The 20,449-nt window shown below is 53.0% G+C and overlaps 1 protein-coding gene across 4 annotated transcripts in view; it reads left to right on the plus strand.

The window, feature by feature from the left end:
* Positions 1 to 20,449, plus strand: part of SMS (spermine synthase) — a 73,279-nt gene that overhangs the window by 39,841 nt on the left and 12,989 nt on the right. For 3 of the 4 annotated variants that reach the window (XM_076055819.1, XM_076055820.1, XM_076055821.1), the window contains exons 1-3: positions 1 to 1,023; positions 11,204 to 11,318; positions 15,956 to 16,035. The exon at positions 1 to 1,023 is cut by the window's left edge and continues 510 nt beyond it. In XM_076055819.1, coding sequence (XP_075911934.1) covers positions 1 to 1,023; positions 11,204 to 11,318; positions 15,956 to 16,035 — 1,218 coding nt within the window. The remainder of the gene's footprint in view (positions 1,024 to 11,203; positions 11,319 to 15,955; positions 16,036 to 20,449) is intronic. The other variant, XM_076055822.1, reaches the window with a different exon arrangement.

A 20,449-nucleotide genomic window follows, 5' to 3' on the forward strand; every position in this document is an offset into this window, starting at 1 on the left:
CAGCTCACCACCACTCACCACACTCACCACCTACTCACCACCACACTCACCACCACACTCACCACTCACTCAGTGGACCCACTCACCAGGTCAGCTCACCACCACTCACCACTCACTCACCACTCACTCACCACCAGCACTCACCACTCACTCACCACCTACTCACCACCACACTCACCACTCACCACCTACTTACCACCTACTCACTCACCACCACACTCACCACCACACTCACCACCACACTCACCACCACTCACCACACTCACCACCTACTCACCACCACCACTCACCAGGTCAGCTCACCAGCACTCACCACTCACTCACCACTCACTCACCACCTACTCACCACCACACTCACCACCTACTCACCACTCACTCACCACACTCACTAACCACTCACCACCTACTCACCACCTACTCACTCACCACACTCACTCACCACACTCACTCACCACCACCACTCACCAGATCAGCTCACCACCACTCACCACACTCACCACCACACTCACCACCACACTCACCACCACACCACCACACTCACCACCTACTCACCACTCACTCAGTGGACCCACTCACCAGGTCAGCTCACCAGCACTCACCACTCACTCACCACCTACTCACCACCTACTCACCACCACACTCACCACCTACTCACCACCTACTCACCACCACACTCACCACCACCACTCACCACCTACTCACCACCTACTCACCACCACACTCACCACCTACTCACCACCTACTCACCACCACACTCACCACCACCACTCACCACCTACTCACCGCCTACTCACCACCTACTCACCACTCACTCACTCACCACCACTCACCACCACCACTCACCAGGTCAGCTCACCACCACTCACCACTCACTCACCACCACACTCACCACCTACTCACCACCACACTCACCACTCACCACCTACTCACCACCTACTCACTCACCACCACACTCACCACCTACTCACCACTCACTCACTCACCACACTCACTCACCACTCACTCAGTGGACCCACTCACCAGGTCAGCTCACCACCTACTCACCACACACTCACCACACTCACTCACCACCTACTCACCACCTACTCACCACTCACTCACCACCAAACTCACCACCTACTCACCACCACACTCACCAGGTGAGCTCACCACCACTCACCACTCACCACCACACTCACCACTCACTCACCACTCACCACCACACTCACCACCACTCACCAGGTCAGCTCACCACCACTCACCACTCTCTCACCACACTCACTCACCACACATTCACCACCACACTCACCACCTACTCACCAGGTGAGCTCACCACCTACTCACCACTCACTCACCACCACACTCACCACCTACTCACCACTCACTCACCACCACACTCACCACCTACTCACCACTCACTCACCACTCACTCACCACCACACTCACCACCTACTCACCAGGTGAGCTTACCACCTACTCACCACCACACTCACTCACCACTCACCACCACTCACCACCACACTCACTCACCACTCACCACCACTCACTCACCACCTACTCACCACCACACTCACCAGGTGAGCTCACCACCTACTCACCACTCACCACCACTCACCACACTCACCACACTCACTCACCACACTCACTCACCCACCACTCTCACCACCACTCACCACACTCACCACTCACCACACTCACTCACCACACTCACTCACCCACCACTCTCACCACACACACCACTCACCACACTCGCCACCTACTCACCAAACTCACCACCACACTCACCACCCACTCTCCATTCACTCACCACCACACTCACCACCTACTCACCACTCACTCACCACCACACTCACCACCTACTCACCACTCACTCACCACTCACTCACCACCACACTCACCACCTACTCACCAGGTGAGCTCACCACCTACTCACTACTCACTCACCACCACTCACCACACTCACCACACTCACTCACCACACTCACTCACCCATCACTCTCACCACCACACACACTCACCACTCACCACACTCGCCACCTACTCACCACACTCACCACCACACTCACCACCCACTCTCCACTCACCACCACTCACTCACCACACTCACTCACCCAACACACTCACTCACCACTCACTCACCACTCACCACGCTCACTCACCACACTCACCACCACACTCACTCACCACTCACTCACCACCCACTCACCACTCAACACACTCACTCACCACACTCACCACCACACTCACTCACCACCCACTCATCACTCACCACACTCACTCACTCACCACCCACTCACCACACTCACCACCACACTCACTCACTCACCACACTCACGACCACTCACCACCACACTCACTCACCACCTACTCACCACTCACCACAATCACTTACTCACCACCCACTCACCACACTCACTCACCACCACACTCACTCACTCACTCACCACCACTCACTCACCACACTCACTCACCACCACACTCACTCACCACCACACTCACACACCACACTCACGACCACTCACCACCACACTCACTCACCACTCACCACAATCACTTACTCACTACACTCACTCACCACTGTGTGTGTGTGTCACTGTGTGTGTGTGTCGCTGTGTGTGTGTGTCACTGTGTGTGTCACTGTGTGTGTGTGTGTCACTGTGTGTGTCACTGTGTGTGTGTGTCACTGTGTGTGTCACTGTGTGTGTGTGTCACTGTGTGTGTGTCACTGTGTGTGTGTGTGTCACTGTGTGTGTGTCTCACTGTGTCCACCACAGGGGCTAAACAGGAGCTCTGGACGGGTGCGAGGGGCTGGTAACCCCTCCACCTTGAATTAATTACCACTAAACCGCGAATTAAACTTAAATATGTAACTAATAAGCTTGTGCCGGAGGCCCCGGGGGGCCAGGCATCTATGACGTCTCCTGACCAAACCTCAATTGGCGGAGCCAGGAGATTGAATATCTACCCTCGGGGCTCCTCCAGAAACAACGAAAAGCCACTTCGTGTGGCCACTTGGAATGTTCGAACGCTCACTGCGGAGGAGAGGCTGCCACTCCTCTGTCGGGAGCTGGACCGGTACCGCCTGGATCTATGTGGCATTCAGGAGGTCCGGTGGACCGGTTCTGGCTCCTGCCACCATGAGGGGTGGACAGTCCTCTACTCGGGGCAGCAGACTGCCAAACAACAGGGTGTGGCTCTTCTTTTGAACAAAAGAATGAAGGGGGCGTGGGAGCGTGGCGGTGAGGTGTGGGAAGCTGTAAGTCCCAGGCTACTTTGGGCTCGCCTTCCAATCAACCGGAGGCGACGAATGGTGGTCGTGGTTACTTATGCCCCCACCGAAGATGAACATCCGTGGAGGGATGCAGGCAAAGCCGATGAGTCAGATGCCTTCTATGACCTGTCACAGGTGCTGGCTAAAGTGGCCCCTCGGGATAGAGTCATCATGTTGGGTGACTTCAATGCCCGAGTTGGTCATGATACTGGCACCTGGTCTGGAGTGATTGGAGGGCATGGGCCAGATCAGCTCAATAACAACGGTAGGAGGCTGCTAGATTTTTGTGCAGCCCATGGGCTTGTAATTACCAACACGCTGTTCCGGCATCGGCGCATCCACACAACACCATGGATGCATGCCGGGTCCAAGCAAGAACATCTGCTGGACTACATAGTGACGGACCAGCAGATGCGAGCCCATGTCCTTGACACCAGGACCTACCGTGGAGCTGATCTGCCCTCTGACCATCGACTAGTCATCTGTAAGATGCGCCTGCCATTCTTCCACTCCGGTGGTGGGTGTACACCCAGAACCCCATTCCCACCTAAAGTGGCCTGGTCTCAGTTATCTGATGAAAGTTGCAAGCGAGAATTTAATCATCGCTTGCGGCTGGGATTGGCATCGTCCCCCACTCCTCCTGATGTCGAGGGTAAATGGGCGAGATTTAGGACTGTGACTCATGCAGCTGCAATGGCTGCTTTGGGTACGCGGTCCAGACCTCCCCAGAGACCCTGGCTGACAGAGGAGGTGTTCAGGATGGTTGAGAAAAAGCGACAGGCCCACTGTCATCGGCTACAGAATCCCACGTCAGAGAATGAGGAGGCTTACCGCAGCCTTCGCTCGGAGGTTCGGAGAGCCGTGAGGCGCTGCAAGGATGGGTGGTGGTCGCGGGTTGCTGAGGAGATGGAGTCTGCCTCAGTGGCCCGTGATCACAAATCTCTATTTAACTCCATTAAAAAAGTAACCTGCAGCGCCACACCTATTACCATCATTAGGGGAAAAAACGGTGATCCAATCTCCGACCCCCAGCAACAGGTTCGCAGATTTGCTGAGCATTTCTGTGAGGTCCTGGGGGAGGGAAAATCCCTCAGCCAGGAAAACATCGTGGCACAAAGTGAGGATGACCCTGCTGAGGCTGCGGTGCCTCAAATATTGGAAGAAGTCACCCCCTGTGAGTGGCTGGCTGAGGTGCCATCTGCTGAGGAAGTATTGAAGGCGATCCGGAGTCTGAGACCAGGAAAGGCAGCGGGCAGAGATGATCTCCCAAGCGAAATGCTGAGGGAGGGTGGCGTTTGTGCACAGACTGCCCTATATGACATCATAACAACAGTCTGGACCACTGGACGGGTTCCGCAGGATTGGAAGGATGCCCTGGTGGTCCCCCTTTTTAAGAAGGGGGACCGCACAGACTGTAACAACTACAGGGGCATCTCACTCCTCAGTGTGCCGGGAAAGGTCCTAGCAAGGATTATTCAGCATCGCCTTGCCAGGCACGCTGAGGAGAGGCTTGCGGAGCCCCAATGCGGTTTCAGGAAAGGGCGGTCCTGCACAGATGCCATATTTTCTGTCCGTCTGCTACAGCAGAGGTGTAGGGAATTCCAACAAGACCTACATCTCTGCTTTATTGACCTGGTCAAGGCCTATTATACCATCAGTAGACCTGGGCTCTGGGTCGTTCTTCGTGCTTTTGGAGTACCTGACCCTCTGCTCACGATCATTAAGGACCTTCATGATGGTGAGCGGGCCCGGGTAAAACTACGTGGCCGGGAGTCAGAGCCATTCCCTGTACACCTTGGGGTGCGACAGGGATGTCCTCTGGCTCCCACATTATTTAACATCTATTTTGACCACGTAGTTCGTGAAGCCTGCAATAGCTGTACCGGGGGAATCTCCATATGGTACAGATATAATGGGAGGCTAATCGATGCCCGGGTGCGGTCAAGGGATGGCTCCCTATTGCTCAACCACGTTATGTATGCTGATGATTTGGTAATAGCTGCTCAGTCAGAGGAGGAGTTGGAGAAGCTGCTGCTGAGACTGGAGCGTGCCACTAAGAGGTGGGGCCTTACCATCAGCCCCACCAAAACTAAGCACCTGCCTGGGTATTTTGTACCATCGGACACTCCACCCCCACAAATCCCAATCGGTGATGGGGCAGTTGTGGAGAGAGTGGAGAGTTTCCCATACCTGGGCAGTGTGCTTATGACTGGCTCCAGTTTAACAGCAGAGGTCTCACTCCGAATCAGTCGAGCGGCAATATCTTTTCATCGGTTGCGTAACACTGTGTGGAAGCTACCTGGTCTGTCGCTCCGCACTAAGCTTCAGGTCTTCTCGGCCACGGTCATTCCCTCCCTTCTCTACGCTTGCGAAACGTGGACCCCCCTAATGGAACATCTTCGCCGGTTAGAAACATTTAGGCTGGCCTGCCTACGATCCATCCTGGGTTTAACCAGACTGGATTGTGTGAGGAGCTCACAAATCCTTGAAAGATCTGGGCAGGGTCCCATCGGTGAGCTCCTCCGGCAGGCAAGGCTGCGATGGCTGGGTCATGTAGCCCGCATGCCCAGCCACCGCATGCCGAAACAGCTTTTGTTTGGCCGGATTGAGGGGGCTAAGCGGGCGCGGCACGGGCTAGAGAAGAGATGGAGTGATGTGGTACAGGAGGACGTGGAGCTGAGTGGACTTGCCGATGACTGGTACCAGCGGTGTCAAGATCGGCCTCTGTGGAGGAGGCTCGTGAAGGATGCTACTGGGCAGTTGGAGGCAGTCGCCCTCCAACAACAACGGAGGGCGGAGGAGCGACGCTCACAACAGCGAGCGGAGCGCCGGGTGGCTAAAGCACAGCAGGTTGGCACAGTAGGGGGCACAGGTGGTGCATCAGCCAGTCATCTCAGTCAGTCGACCCGTGGCACCTGGGTCTGCCCCGTGACCTCCTGCCAGCGGGCGTTCGACACTTCACGTGGCCTCAGGGTGCACATAGCCTGGCACAAGCGTCGTGGTGACGTCACCGCCACTTAGTGGCGAATGGCGGTTGTTGTTGTTGTGTAGATCGTGGTGGGTGACTGTGTGTGACTGTGTGTGTGTGTGACTGTGTGTGTGTGACTGGTCCGGCAAAACAACCCCCTACCTTCTCGCGGTGCCGGACGGGCAACTCTGTCGTGGACAGCGCTGTGGGGGGAGATCCAATTTTGATTGGCTCCTCCCCTCATGGCATATGTGTCCACCACAGGGGCTAAACGGGGGCTCTGGACGGGTGCGAGGGGCTGGTAACCCCTCCACCTTCAATTAATTACCACGAAACCACGAATTAAACTGAAATATGTAACAACTAAGCTTGTGCCGGAGGCCCCGGGGGGCCAGGCGTCTATGACGTCTCCTGGCCAAACCCCAATTGGCGGAGCCAGGAGATTGAATACCTACCCTCGGGGCTACTCCAGAAACAACGAAAAGCCACTACGGGTGGCCACGTGGAATCTTCGAACGCTCACTGCAGAGGAGAGGCTGCCACTCCTCTGTCGGGAGCTGGACCGGTACCGCCTGGATCTATGCGGCATTCAGGAGGTCCGGTGGACCGGCTCTGGCTCCTGCCACCATGAGGGGTGGACAGTCCTCTACTCGGGGCAGCAGACTGCCAAACAACAGGGTGTGGGTCTTCTTTTGAACAAAAGAATGAAGGGGGCGTGGGAGCGTGGCGGTGAGGTGTGGGAAGCTGTAAGCCCCAGGCTACTTTGGGCTCGCCTTCCCATCAACCGGAGGCAAGGAATGGTGGTCGTGGTTACTTATGCCCCCACCGAAGATGAACATCCGTGGAGGGATGCAGGCAAAGCCGATGAGTCAGATGCCTTCTATGACCTCCTGTCACAGGTGCTGGCTAAAGTGGCCCCTCGGGATAGAGTCATCATGTTGGGTGACTTCAATGCCCGAGTTGGTCATGATACTGGCACCTGGTCTGGAGTGATTGGAGGGTATGGGCCAGATCAGCTCAATAACAACGGTAGGAGGCTGCTAGATTTTTGTGCAGCCCATGGGCTTGTAATTACCAACACGCTGTTCCGGCATCGGCGCATCCACACAACATCATGGATGCATGCCGGGTCCAAGCAAGAACATCTGCTGGACTACATAGTGACGGACCAGCGAATGCGAGCCCATGTCCTTGACACCAGGACCTACCGTGGAGCTGATCTGCCCTCTGACCATCGACTAGTCATCTGTAAGATGCGCCTGCCATTCTTCCACTCCGGTGGTGGGTGTACACCCAGGACCCCATTCCAACCTAAAGTGGCCTGGTTTCAGTTATCTGATGAAAGTTGCAAGCGAGAATTTCATCATCGCTTGCGGCTGGGATTGGCATCGTCCCCGACTCCTCCTGATGTCGAGGGTAAATGGGCGAGGTTTTAGGACTGTGACTCATGCAGCTGCAATGGCTGCTTTGGGTACGCGGTCCAGACCTCCCCAGACACCCTGGATGACAGAGGAGTTGTTCAGGATGGTTTAGAAAAAGCGACAGGCCCACTGTCATCGGCTACAGAATCCCACGTCAGAGAATGAGGAGGCTTACCGCAGCCTTCGCTCGGAGGTTCGGAGAGCCGTGAGGCGCTGCAAGGATGGGTGGTGGTCGCGGGTTGCTGAGGAGATGGAGTCTGCCTCAGTGGCCCGTGATCACAAATCTCTATTTAACTCCATCAAAAAAGTAACCTGCAGCGCCACACCTATTACCATCATTAGGGGAAAAAACGGGGTACCAATTTCCGACCCCCAGGAATAGGTTCACAGATTTGCTGAGCATTTCTGTGAGGTCCTGGGGGAGGGAAAATCCCTCAGCCAGGAAAACATCGTGGCACAAAGTGAGGATGACCCTGCTGAGGCTGCGGTGCCTCAAATATTGGATGAAGTCACCCCCTGTGAGTGGCTGGCTGAGGTGCCATCTGCTGAGGAAGTATTGAAGGCGATCCGGAGTCTGAGACCAGGAAAGGCAGCGGGCAGAGATGATCTCCCAAGCGAAATGCTGAGGGAGGATGGCGTTTGTGCACAGACTGCCCTATATGACATCATAACAACAGTCTGGACCACTGGACGGGTTCCGCAGGATTGGAAGGATGCCCTGGTGGTCCCCCTTTTTAAGAAGGGGGACCGCACAGACTGTAACAACTACAGGGGCATCTCACTCCTCAGTGTGCCGGGAAAGGTCCTGGCAAGGATTATTCAGCATCGCCTTGCCAGGCACGCTGAGGAAAGGCTTGCGGAGCCCCAATGCGGTTTCAGGAAAGGGTGGTCCTGCACAGATGCCATATTTTCTGTCCGTCTGCTACAGCAGAGGTGTAGGGAATTCCAACAAGACCTACATCTCTGCTTTATTGACCTGGTCAAGGCCTATGATACCATCAGTAGGCCTGGGCTCTGGGTCGTTCTTCGTGCTTTTGGAGTACCTGACCCTCTGCTCACGATCATTAAGGACCTTCATGATGGTGAGCGGGCCCGGGTAAAACTACGTGGCCGGGAGTCAGAGCCATTCCCTGTACACCTTGGGGTGCGACAGGGATGTCCTCTGGCTCCCACATTATTTAACATCTATTTTGACCACGTAGTTCGTGAAGCCTTCAATAGCTGTACCGGGGGAATCTCCATATGGTACAGATATAATGGGAGGCTAATCGATGCCCGGGTGCGGTCAAGGGATGGCTCCCTATTGCTCAACCACGTTATGTATGCTGATGATTTGGTAATAGCTGCTCAGTCAGAGGAGGAGTTGGAGAAGCTGCTGCTGAGACTGGAGCGTGCCACTAAGAGGTGGGGCCTTACCATCAGCCCCACCAAAACTAAGCACCTGCCTGGGTATTTTGTACCATCGGACACTCCACCCCCACAACTCCCAATCGGTGATGGGGCAGTTGTGGAGAGAGTGGAGAGTTTCCCATACCTGGGCAGTGTGCTTATGACTGGCTCCAGTTTAACAGCAGAGGTCTCACTCCGAATCAGTCGAGCGGCAATATCTTTTCATTGGTTGCGTAACGCTGTGTGGAAGCTACCTGGTCTGTCGCTCCGCACTAAGCTTCAGGTCTTCTCGGCCACGGTCATTCCCTCCCTTCTCTACGCTTGCGAAACGTGGACCCCCCTAATGGAACATCTTCGCCGGTTAGAAACATTTAGGCTGGCCTGCCTACGATCCATCCTGGGTTTAACCAGAATGGATTGGGTGAGGAGCTCACAAATCCTTGAAAGATCTGGGCAGGGTCCCATCGGTGAGCTCCTCCGGCAGGCAAGACTGCGATGGCTGGGTCATGTAGCCCGCATGCCCAGCCACCGCATGCCGAAACAGCTTTTGTTTGGCCGGATTGAGGGGGCTAAGCGGGCGCGGCACGGGCTAGAGAAGAGATGGAGTGATGTGGTACAGGAGGACGTGGAGCTGAGTGGACTTGCCGATGACTGGTACCAGCGGTGTCAAGATCGGCCTCTGTGGAGGAGGCTCGTGAAGGATGCTACTGGGCAGTTGGAGGCAGTCGCCCTCCAACAACAACGGAGGGCGGAGGAGCGACGCTCACAACAGCGAGCGGAGCGCCGGGTGGCTAAAGCACAGCAGGTTGGCACAGTAGGGGGCACAGGTGGTGCATCAGCCAGTCATCTCAGTCAGTCGACCAGTGGCACCTGGGTCTGCCCCGTGACCTCCTGCCAGCGGGCGTTCGACACTTCACGTGGCCTCAGGGTGCACATAGCCTGGCACAAGCGTCGTGGTGACGTCACCGCCACTTAGTGGCGAATGGCGGTTGTTGTTGACTGTGTGACTGTGTGTAGATCGTGGTGGGTGACTGTGTGACTGTGTGTGTGTGACTGTGTGTGTGACTGTGTGTGTGACTGTGTGTGTGACTGTGTGACTGTGTGTGTGTCACTGTGTGTGTGACTGTGTGTGTGACTGTGTGTGTCACTGTGTGTGTGTAGATCGTGGTGGGTGACTGTGTGTGACTGTGTGTGTGACTGTGTGACTGTGTGTGTGTAGATCGTGGTGGGTGACTGTGTGTGTGTGTGACTGTGTGTGACTGTGTGTGTGTGTGTGTGTAGATCGTGGTGGGTGACTGTGTGACTGTGTGTGTGTGACTGTGTGTGTGACTGTGTGTGTGACTGTGTGTGTGTAGATCGTGGTGGGTGACTGTGTGTGTGTAGATCGTGGTGGGTGACTGTGTGTGTGTGTGTCACACTGTGTGTGTGTGACTGTGTGGGTGACTGTGTGACTGTGTGTAGATCGTGGTGGGTGACTGTGTGTGTGACTGTGTGTGACTGTGTGTGTGTAGATCGTGGTGGGTGACTGTGTGTGTGACTGTGCGTAGATTGTGGTGGGTGACTGTGTGTGTCACACTGTGTGTGACTGTGTGTGTGTAGATCGTGGTGGGTGACTGTGTGTGTGTGTGACTGTGTGACTGTGACTGTGTGTGTGTGTAGATCGTGGTGGGTGACTGTGTGTGTGTGTGACTGTGTGTGACTGTGTGTGTGTGACTGTGTGTGTGACTGTGTGACTGTGTGTGACTGTGTGTGTGACTGTGTGACTGTGTGTGACTGTGTGACTGTGTAGATCGTGGTGGGTGACTGTGTGTGTGACTGTGTGACTGTGTGTAGATCGTGGTGGGTGACTGTGTGTGTCACACTGTGTGTGTGTAGATCGTGGTGGGTGACTGTGACTGTGTGTGTGTCACACTGTGTGTGTGTCACACTGTGTGTGTGTAGATCGTGGTGTGTGACTGTGTGTGTCACACTGTGTGTGTGTGTAGATCGTGGTGGGTGACTGTGTGTGTGTGACTGTGTGTGTGTGTGTGTAGATTGTGGTGTGTGACTGTGTGTGTGACTGTGTGTGACTGTGTGTCACACTGTGTGTGTGTAGATCGTGGTGGGTGACTGTGTGTGTGTGACTGTGTGTCACACTGTGTGTGTGACTGTGTGTGTCACACTGTGTGTGTGTAGATCGTGGTGGGTGACTGTGTTCCCGCTCTACGTCGCTACGCTGACAGCGGCACGGAGTTTGACTTCATCATCAACGACCTCACGGCCATCCCCATCTCGACCACTCACCACCACGGTACCCTCACCACTACACTCACCACTACACTCACCACTCACCACTACACTCACCACTACACTCACCACTACACTCACCACTACACTCACCACCACACTCACCACCACACTCACCACTACACTCACCACCACACTCACCACCACGGTACCCTCACCACTACACTCACCACTCGCCAGCACCACTCACCACTACACTCACCACTCGCCAGCACCACTCACCACTACACTCACCACTACACTCACCACTCACCAGCACCACTACACTCACCACTACACTCACCACTACACTCACCACCACACTCACCACCACACTCACCACCACACTCACCACTACACTCACCACTACACTCACCACCACACTCACCACCACACTCACCACCACACTCACCGCTACACTCACCACTACACTCACCACTACACTCACCACTACACTCACCACCACACTCACCACCACACTCACCACTACACTCACCACTACACTCACCACTACACTCACCACTACACTCACCACCACACTCACCACCACACTCACCACCACACTCACCGCTACACTCACCGCTACACTCACCACTACACTCACCACTACACTCACCACCACTACACTCACCAGCACTCACCACTCACCACCACACTCACCACTACACTCACCACCACTACCCTCACCGCTACACTCACCAGCACTCACCACTCACCAGCACCACTCACCACTACACTCACCACTCACCAGCACCACTCACCACTACACTCACCACCACACTCACCACCACACTCACCACTACACTCACCACTCACCAGCACCACTCACCACTACACTCACCACTCACCAGCACCACTCACCACTACACTCACCACCACACTCACCACTACACTCACCACTACACTCACCACTACACTCACCACTCACCACTACACTCACCACTACACTCACCACTACACTCACCACTCACCACTACACTCACCACTACACTCACCACCACACTCACCACTATACTCACCACTACACTCACCACTCACCACTACTCACCACTACACTCACCACTCACCACCACGGTACCCTCACCACTACACTCACCACTACACTCACCACTACACTCACCACTACACTCACCACCACACTCACCACCACACTCACCACCACACTCACCACCACACTCACCGCTACACTCACCACTACACTCACCACTACACTCACCACTACACTCACCACCACTACACTCACCACTACACTCACCACTACACTCACCACTACACTCACCACTCACTCACCACTACACTCACCACTACACTCACCACTACACTCACCACTACACTCACCACTCACCAGCATCACTCACCACTACACTCACCACTACACTCACCACAACACTCACCACTACACACACCACTACACTCACCACTACACTCACCACTACACTCACCACTACACTCACCACTCACCGCTACACTCACCGCTACACTCACCACTACACTCACCACTCACCGCTACACTCACCACTACACTCACCACTCACCAGTACACTCACCACTACACTCACCACTCACCACCACACTCACCACTCACCAGCACCGCTCACCGCTACACTTACCACTCACCACCACCACTACACTCACCACTACACTCACCACTACACTCACCACTCACCAGCACCACTCACCGCTACACTCACCACTACACTCACCACTACACTCACCACTCACCAGCACCACTCACCGCTACACTCACCACTACACTCACCACTACACTCACCACTATACTCACCAGCACTCACCACTCACCACTACACTCACCACTACAGTCACCACCACGGTACCCTCACCGCTACACTCACCACTACACTCACCACCACACTCACCACCACACTCACCACTCACCAGCACTCACCACTACACTCACCACCACTCACCACTACACTCACCACCACTCACCACTACACTCACCACCACTCACCACTCACCACCACACTCACCACTACACTCACCACTACACTCACCACTACACTCACCACCACACTCACCACTACACTCACCACTACACTCACCACTACACTCACCACTACACTCACCACCACACTCACCACTACACTCACCACTACACTCACCACTATACTCACCACTCACCACTACACTCACCACTACAGTCCCCACCACGGTACCCTCACCGCTACACTCACCACTACACTCACCACCACTACACTCACCACTCACCACTACATTCACCACCACACTCACCACTACACTCACCGCTACACTCACCACCACTACACTCACCACTCACCACTACACTCACCACTACACTCACCACTACACTCACCACCACGCTCACCACTACCCTCACCACTACACTCACCGCTACACTCACCACTACACTCACCACTATACTCACCACTACACTCACCACTATACTCACCACTACACTCACCACTATACTCACCACTACACTCACCACTACACTCACCACCACACTCACCACTACACTCACCACTACACTCACCACTACACTCACCACCACACTCACCACTACACTCACCGCTACACTCACCACCACTACACTCACCACTCACCACTACACTCACCACTACACTCACCACTACACTCACCACCACACTCACCACTACACTCACCACTACACTCACCGCTACACTCACCACTACACTCACCACTATACTCACCACTACACTCACCACTATACTCACCACTACACTCACCACTACACTCACCACTACACTCATCACTACACTCACCACTACACTCACCACCACACTCACCACTACACTCACCACTACACTCACCACCACACTCACCACCACACTCACCACCACACTCACCACTACACTCACCACCACACTCACCACTACACTCACCACTATACTCTCCACTACACTCACCACTACACTCACCACCACACTCACCACTACACTCACCACTACACTCACCACTACACTCACCACCACACTCACCACTACACTCACCACCACACTCATCACTACACTCACCACTACACTCACCACTACACTCACCACCACACTCACCACTACACTCACCACTACACTCACCACCACACTCACCACTACACTCACCACCACACTCACCACTACACTCACCACTACACTCACCACTACACTCACCACCACACTCACCACCACACTCACCACTACACTCACCATTACACTCACCACCACACTCACCACCACACTCACCACTACACTCACCACTACACTCACCACTACACTCACCACCACACTCACCACCACACTCACCACTACACTCACCACCACACTCACCACTACACTCACCACCACACTCACCACCACACTCACCACCCCCACTCACCACCCCCACTCACCACCCCCACTCACCACCCCCACTCACCACCCCCACTCACCACCACTACTCACCACCCCCACTCACCACTCCTCACCACTGCTCACCACTCCTCACCACTACTCACTGCTCACTACTCACCACCCCCACTCACTACTCCTCAACACTGCTCACCACTCACTACTCACTACTCCTCACCACCACTCACCACTCCTCACCACTACTCACCACTCCTAACCACCACTCACTACTCCTCACCACTACTCACCACCCCCACTCACCACCGCTCACCACTGCTCACCACTCCTCACTATTCCTCACCACCATTGCTCACCACCCCCAGCCATCACTACTCACCACCACTCACCACTCCTCACCACTACTCACCACTACGCACTACTCACCACTACTGCTCACCACTACTCACCACTACTCACCACTACTCACCCCCACTCACCACTACTCACCACTACTCACTCCTCACTACTCCTCACCACTACTCACCACTACTCACCACTACTCACCACTACTCATCACTCCTCACCACCACTCACCCCCACTCACCACTACTGCTCACCACTACTCACCACTACTCACCACCACTCACCACTCCTCACCACTGCTCACCACTCCTCACCACCACTCACCCCCACTCACCACTCCTCACCACTACTCACCACTACTCACCACTACTCACCACCACTATTCACCATTACTCACCACTACTCACCACTACTCACCACCACTCACCACTACTCACCACTACTCACCACCCCCACTCACTACTCCTCACCACTACTCACCACCCCCACTCACCACTACTCACCACTGCTCACCACCCCCACTCACTACTCCTCACCACTCACCACTACTCACCACCACCACTCACCACTACTCACCACTGCTCACCACCCCCACTCACTACTCCTCACCACTCACCACTACTCACCACCACTACTCACCACTCACCCCCACTCACCACTCCTCACCATTCCTCACCACTACTCACCACTCACCACTACTCACCACTCACTACTCACCACTGCTCACCACCTCTCACCCCCACTCACCACTGCTCACCACTACTCACCCCCACTCACCACTCCTCACCACTCCTCACCCCCACTCACTACTCCTCACCACTCACCACCACTCCTCACCACTCACCCCCACTCACCACTACTCACCACTGCTCACCACTCACCACTCACCACTCCTCACCACTACTCACCACTACTCACCACCAGTCACCACCACTCACCACTCCTCACTACTTCTCACTACTCACCACTGCTCACCACTGCTCACCACCCCCAGACTCTTCGTGGGAGTTCCTGTGGCTCATTCTGGAACTTTCCCTCAAGGTTCTACGTCCAGACGGCAAATACCTCACCCAGGTACTCACCAATCACTCACCAATTACTCACCAATCACTCACCAGTTACTCACCAATCGCTCACCAGTTACTCACCAAATATTCACCAATTACTCACCAATTACTCACCAAATACTCACCAATCACTCACCAATTACTCACCAATTACTCACCAATCACTCACCAATTACTCACCGATTACTCACCAATTACTCACCCAGGTACTCACCAATCACTCACCAATTACTCACCAATCACTCACCAGTTACTCACCAGTTACTCACCAAATACTCACCAATTACTCACGAATCACTCACCAATCACTCACCAATCACTCACCAGTTACTCACCAATTACTCACCAATCACTCACCAATTACTCACCAATCACTCACCAATCACTCACCAGTCACTCACCAATTACTCACCAATCACTCACCAGTTACTCACCAAATACTCACCAATTACTCACCAAATACTCACCAAATATTCACCAATCACTCACCAGTCACTCACCAATTACTTCACCAGTTACTCACCAATCACTCACCAGTCACTCACCAATCACTCACCAATTACTCACCAATCACTCACCAATTACTCACCAATCACTCACCAGTCACTCACCAATCACTCACCAATCACTCACCAACCACTCACCAATTACTCACCAATCACTCACCAATTACTCACCAAATACTCACCAATTACCAATCACTCACCAATTACTCACCAATCACTCACCAGTTACTCACCAATCACTCACCAGTTACTCTCCAATCACTCACCAATCACTCACCAATTACTCACCAATCACTCACCAATTACTCACCAATCACTCACCAGTTACTCACCAATCACTCACCAATCACTCACCAATCACTCACCAATTACTCACCAGTTACTCACCAATCACTCACCAGTCACTCACCAATTACTCACCAATCACTCACCAGTTACTCACCAAATACTCACCAATTACTCACGAATCACTCACCAATCACTCACCAATCACTCACCAGTTACTCACCAAATACTCACCAATTACTCACCAATCACTCACCAATCACTCACCAATTACTCACCAATTACTCACCAATTTCTCACCAATCACTCACCAATTACTCACCAATTACTCACCAATCACTCACCAGTCACTCACCGGTTACTCACCAGTTACTCACCAAATACTCACCAAATATTCACCAATTACTCACCAGTTACTCACCAATCACTCACCAATCACTCACCAATCACTCACCAATTACTCACCAATACCTCACCAATCACTCACCAATTACTCACCAATTACTCATCAAATACTCACCAATCACTCACCAATCACTCACCAATTACTTCCCAGTCACTCACCAATCACTCACCAATTACTCACCAATTACTCACCAAATACTCACCAATCACTCACCAATCACTCACCAATTACTCACCAATTACTCACCAATACCTCACCAATCACTCACCAATCACTCACCAGTTACTCACCAATCACTCACCAGTCACTCACCAATCACTCACCAAATACTCACCAATTACTCACCAATACCTCACCAATTACTCACCAGTCACTCACCAGTTACTCACCAGTTACTCACCAATTACTCACCAATTACTCACCAATACCTCACCAATTACTCACCAGTCACTCACCAGTTACCAATTACTCACCAGTTACTCACCAAATACCTCACCCAGGTACTCACCAATCACTCACCAAATACTCACCAAGTACTCACCAATTACTCACCAGTCACTCACCAGTTACCAATTACTCACCAGTTACTCACCAATCACTCACCAAGTACTCACCAATTACTCACCAGTTACTCACCAATTACTCACCCAGGTACTAACCAATTACTCACCAATTACTCACCAATTGCTCACCAGTTACTCACCAATTACTCACCAATTACTCACCAGTCACTCACCAATTACTCACCAATTACTCACCAATCACTCACCAATTACTCACCAGTTACTCAAGAATACCTCACCCAGATACTCACCAATTACTCACCAATCACTCACCCAGGTACTCACCAATTACTCACCAATTACTCACCAATTACTCACCAGTCACTCACCAATTACTCACCAATTACTCACCAATTACTCACCAATCACTCACCAATTACTCACCAATCACTCACCAATCACTCACCAAATACTCACCAAGTACTCACCAGTCACTCACCAATCACTCACCAATTACTCACCAATCACTCACCAATTACTCACCAATCACTCACCAATTACTCACCAATACCTCACCCAGGTACTCACCAATTACTCACCCAGGTACTCACCAATTACTCACCAATTACTCACCAATCACTCACCAATCACTCACCAGTCACTCACCAATCACTCACCAATCACTCACTGTGTGTGTGCGCGTGTGTGTGTGTGTCACTGTGTGTGTGTGTGTCACTGTGTGTGTGTGTGTCACTGTGTGTCACTGTGTGTGTGTGTGTCACTGTGTGTGTGTGTCACTGTGTGTGTGTCACTGTGTGTGTGTCACTGTGTGTGTGTGTGTCACTGTGTGTGTGTGTCACTGTGTGTGTGTGTGTGTGTCACTGTGTGTGTGTGTCACTGTGTGTGTGTCACTGTGTGTGTGTCACTGTGTGTCACTGTGTGTGTGTGTGTCACTGTGTGTGTGTGTCACTGTGTGTGTCACTGTGTGTGTGTCAGTGTGTGTGTGTCACTGTGTGTGTCACTGTGTGTTTGTGTGTCACTGTGTGTGTGTGTGACTGTGTGTGTGTCACTGTGTGTGACTGTGTGTGTGTGTGACTGTGTGTCACTGTGTGTGTGTGTGTGACTGTGTGTGTGTGTCACTGTGTGACTGTGTGTCACTGTGTGTGTGTGTGACTGGTTGTGTGTGTCACTGTGTGTGTGTCACTGTCTCACTGTGTGTGTGTGACTGTGTGTGACTGTGTGTGACTGTGTGTGTGTAGGGTAACGGCTACAATATGTGACTGTGTGTGTGACTGTGTGTGTGACTGTCTCACTGTGTGACTGTGTGTGTGACTGTGTGTGTAGGGTAACGGCTACAATATGTGACTGTGTGTGTGACTGTGTGTGACTGTGTGTGTGTCTCACTGTGTGTGTGTAGGGTAACGGCTACAATATGTGACTGTGACTGTGTGTGACTGTGTGTGACTGTGTGACTGTGTGTGACTGTGTGTGACTTTGTGTCTCGCTGTGTGTGTAGGGTAACGGCTACAATATGTGACTGTGACTGTGTGTGTGACTGTGTGTGTGACTGTGTGTGTGTGTGACTGTGTGTCTCACTGTGTGTGTGTAGGGTAACGGCTACAATATGTGACTGTGTGTGTGTGTGTGACTGTGTGTGTGACTGTGTGACTGTGTGACTGTGTGTGTGACTGTGTGTGACTGTGTGTGTGTGTGTGTGTAGGGTAACGGCTACAATATGTGACTGTGTGTGTGACTGTGTGTCACTGTGTCTGTGTGACTGTGTGACTGTGTGTGACTGTGTGTGTAGGGTAACGGCTACAATATGTGACTGTGTGTGTGTGTGTGTCACTGTGACTGTGTGTGACTGTGTGTGTGACTGTGTGTGACTGTGTGTGTGACTGTGTGACTGTGTGTGTGACTGTATGACTGTGTGTGTAGGGTAACGGCTACAATATGTGACTGTGTGTGTGTCACTGTGACTGTGTGTGACTGTGTGTGACTGTGTGTGTGTGTGTGTGACTGTGTGTGTGACTGTCTCACTGTGTGACTGTGTGTGTGACTGTGTGTGTAGGGTAACGGCTACAATATGTGACTGTGTGTGTGACTGTGTGTGACTGTGTGTGTGTCTCACTGTGTGTGTGTAGGGTAACGGCTACAATATGTGACTGTGACTGTGTGTGACTGTGTGTGACTGTGTGACTGTGTGTGACTGTGTGTGACTTTGTGTCTCACTGTGTGTGTAGGGTAACGGCTACAATATGTGACTGTGACTGTGTGTGTGACTGTGTGTGTGACTGTGTGTGTGTGTGACTGTGTGTCTCACTGTGTGTGTAGGGTAACGGCTACAATATGTGACTGTGTGTGTGTGTGTGACTGTGTGTGTGACTGTGTGACTGTGTGTGTGACTGTGTGTGACTGTGTGTGTGTGTGTGTAGGGTAACGGCTACAATATGTGACTGTGTGTGTGACTGTGTGTCACTGTGTCTGTGTGACTGTGTGACTGTGTGTGACTGTGTGTGTAGGGTAACGGCTACAATATGTGACTGTGTGTGTGTGTGTGTCACTGTGACTGTGTGTGACTGTGTGTGTGACTGTGTGTGACTGTGTGTGTGACTGTGTGACTGTGTGTGTGACTGTATGACTGTGTGTGTAGGGTAACGGCTACAATATGTGACTGTGTGTGTGTCACTGTGACTGTGTGTGACTGTGTGTGACTGTGTG

This window comes from Petromyzon marinus, chromosome 73 (genome assembly GCF_048934315.1).
Source record: "Petromyzon marinus isolate PM22_M1 ecotype Great Lakes invasive population chromosome 73, UKy_Petmar_22M1.pri1.0, whole genome shotgun sequence".
Classification (NCBI taxonomy): Eukaryota; Metazoa; Chordata; class Hyperoartia; order Petromyzontiformes; family Petromyzontidae; genus Petromyzon; species Petromyzon marinus.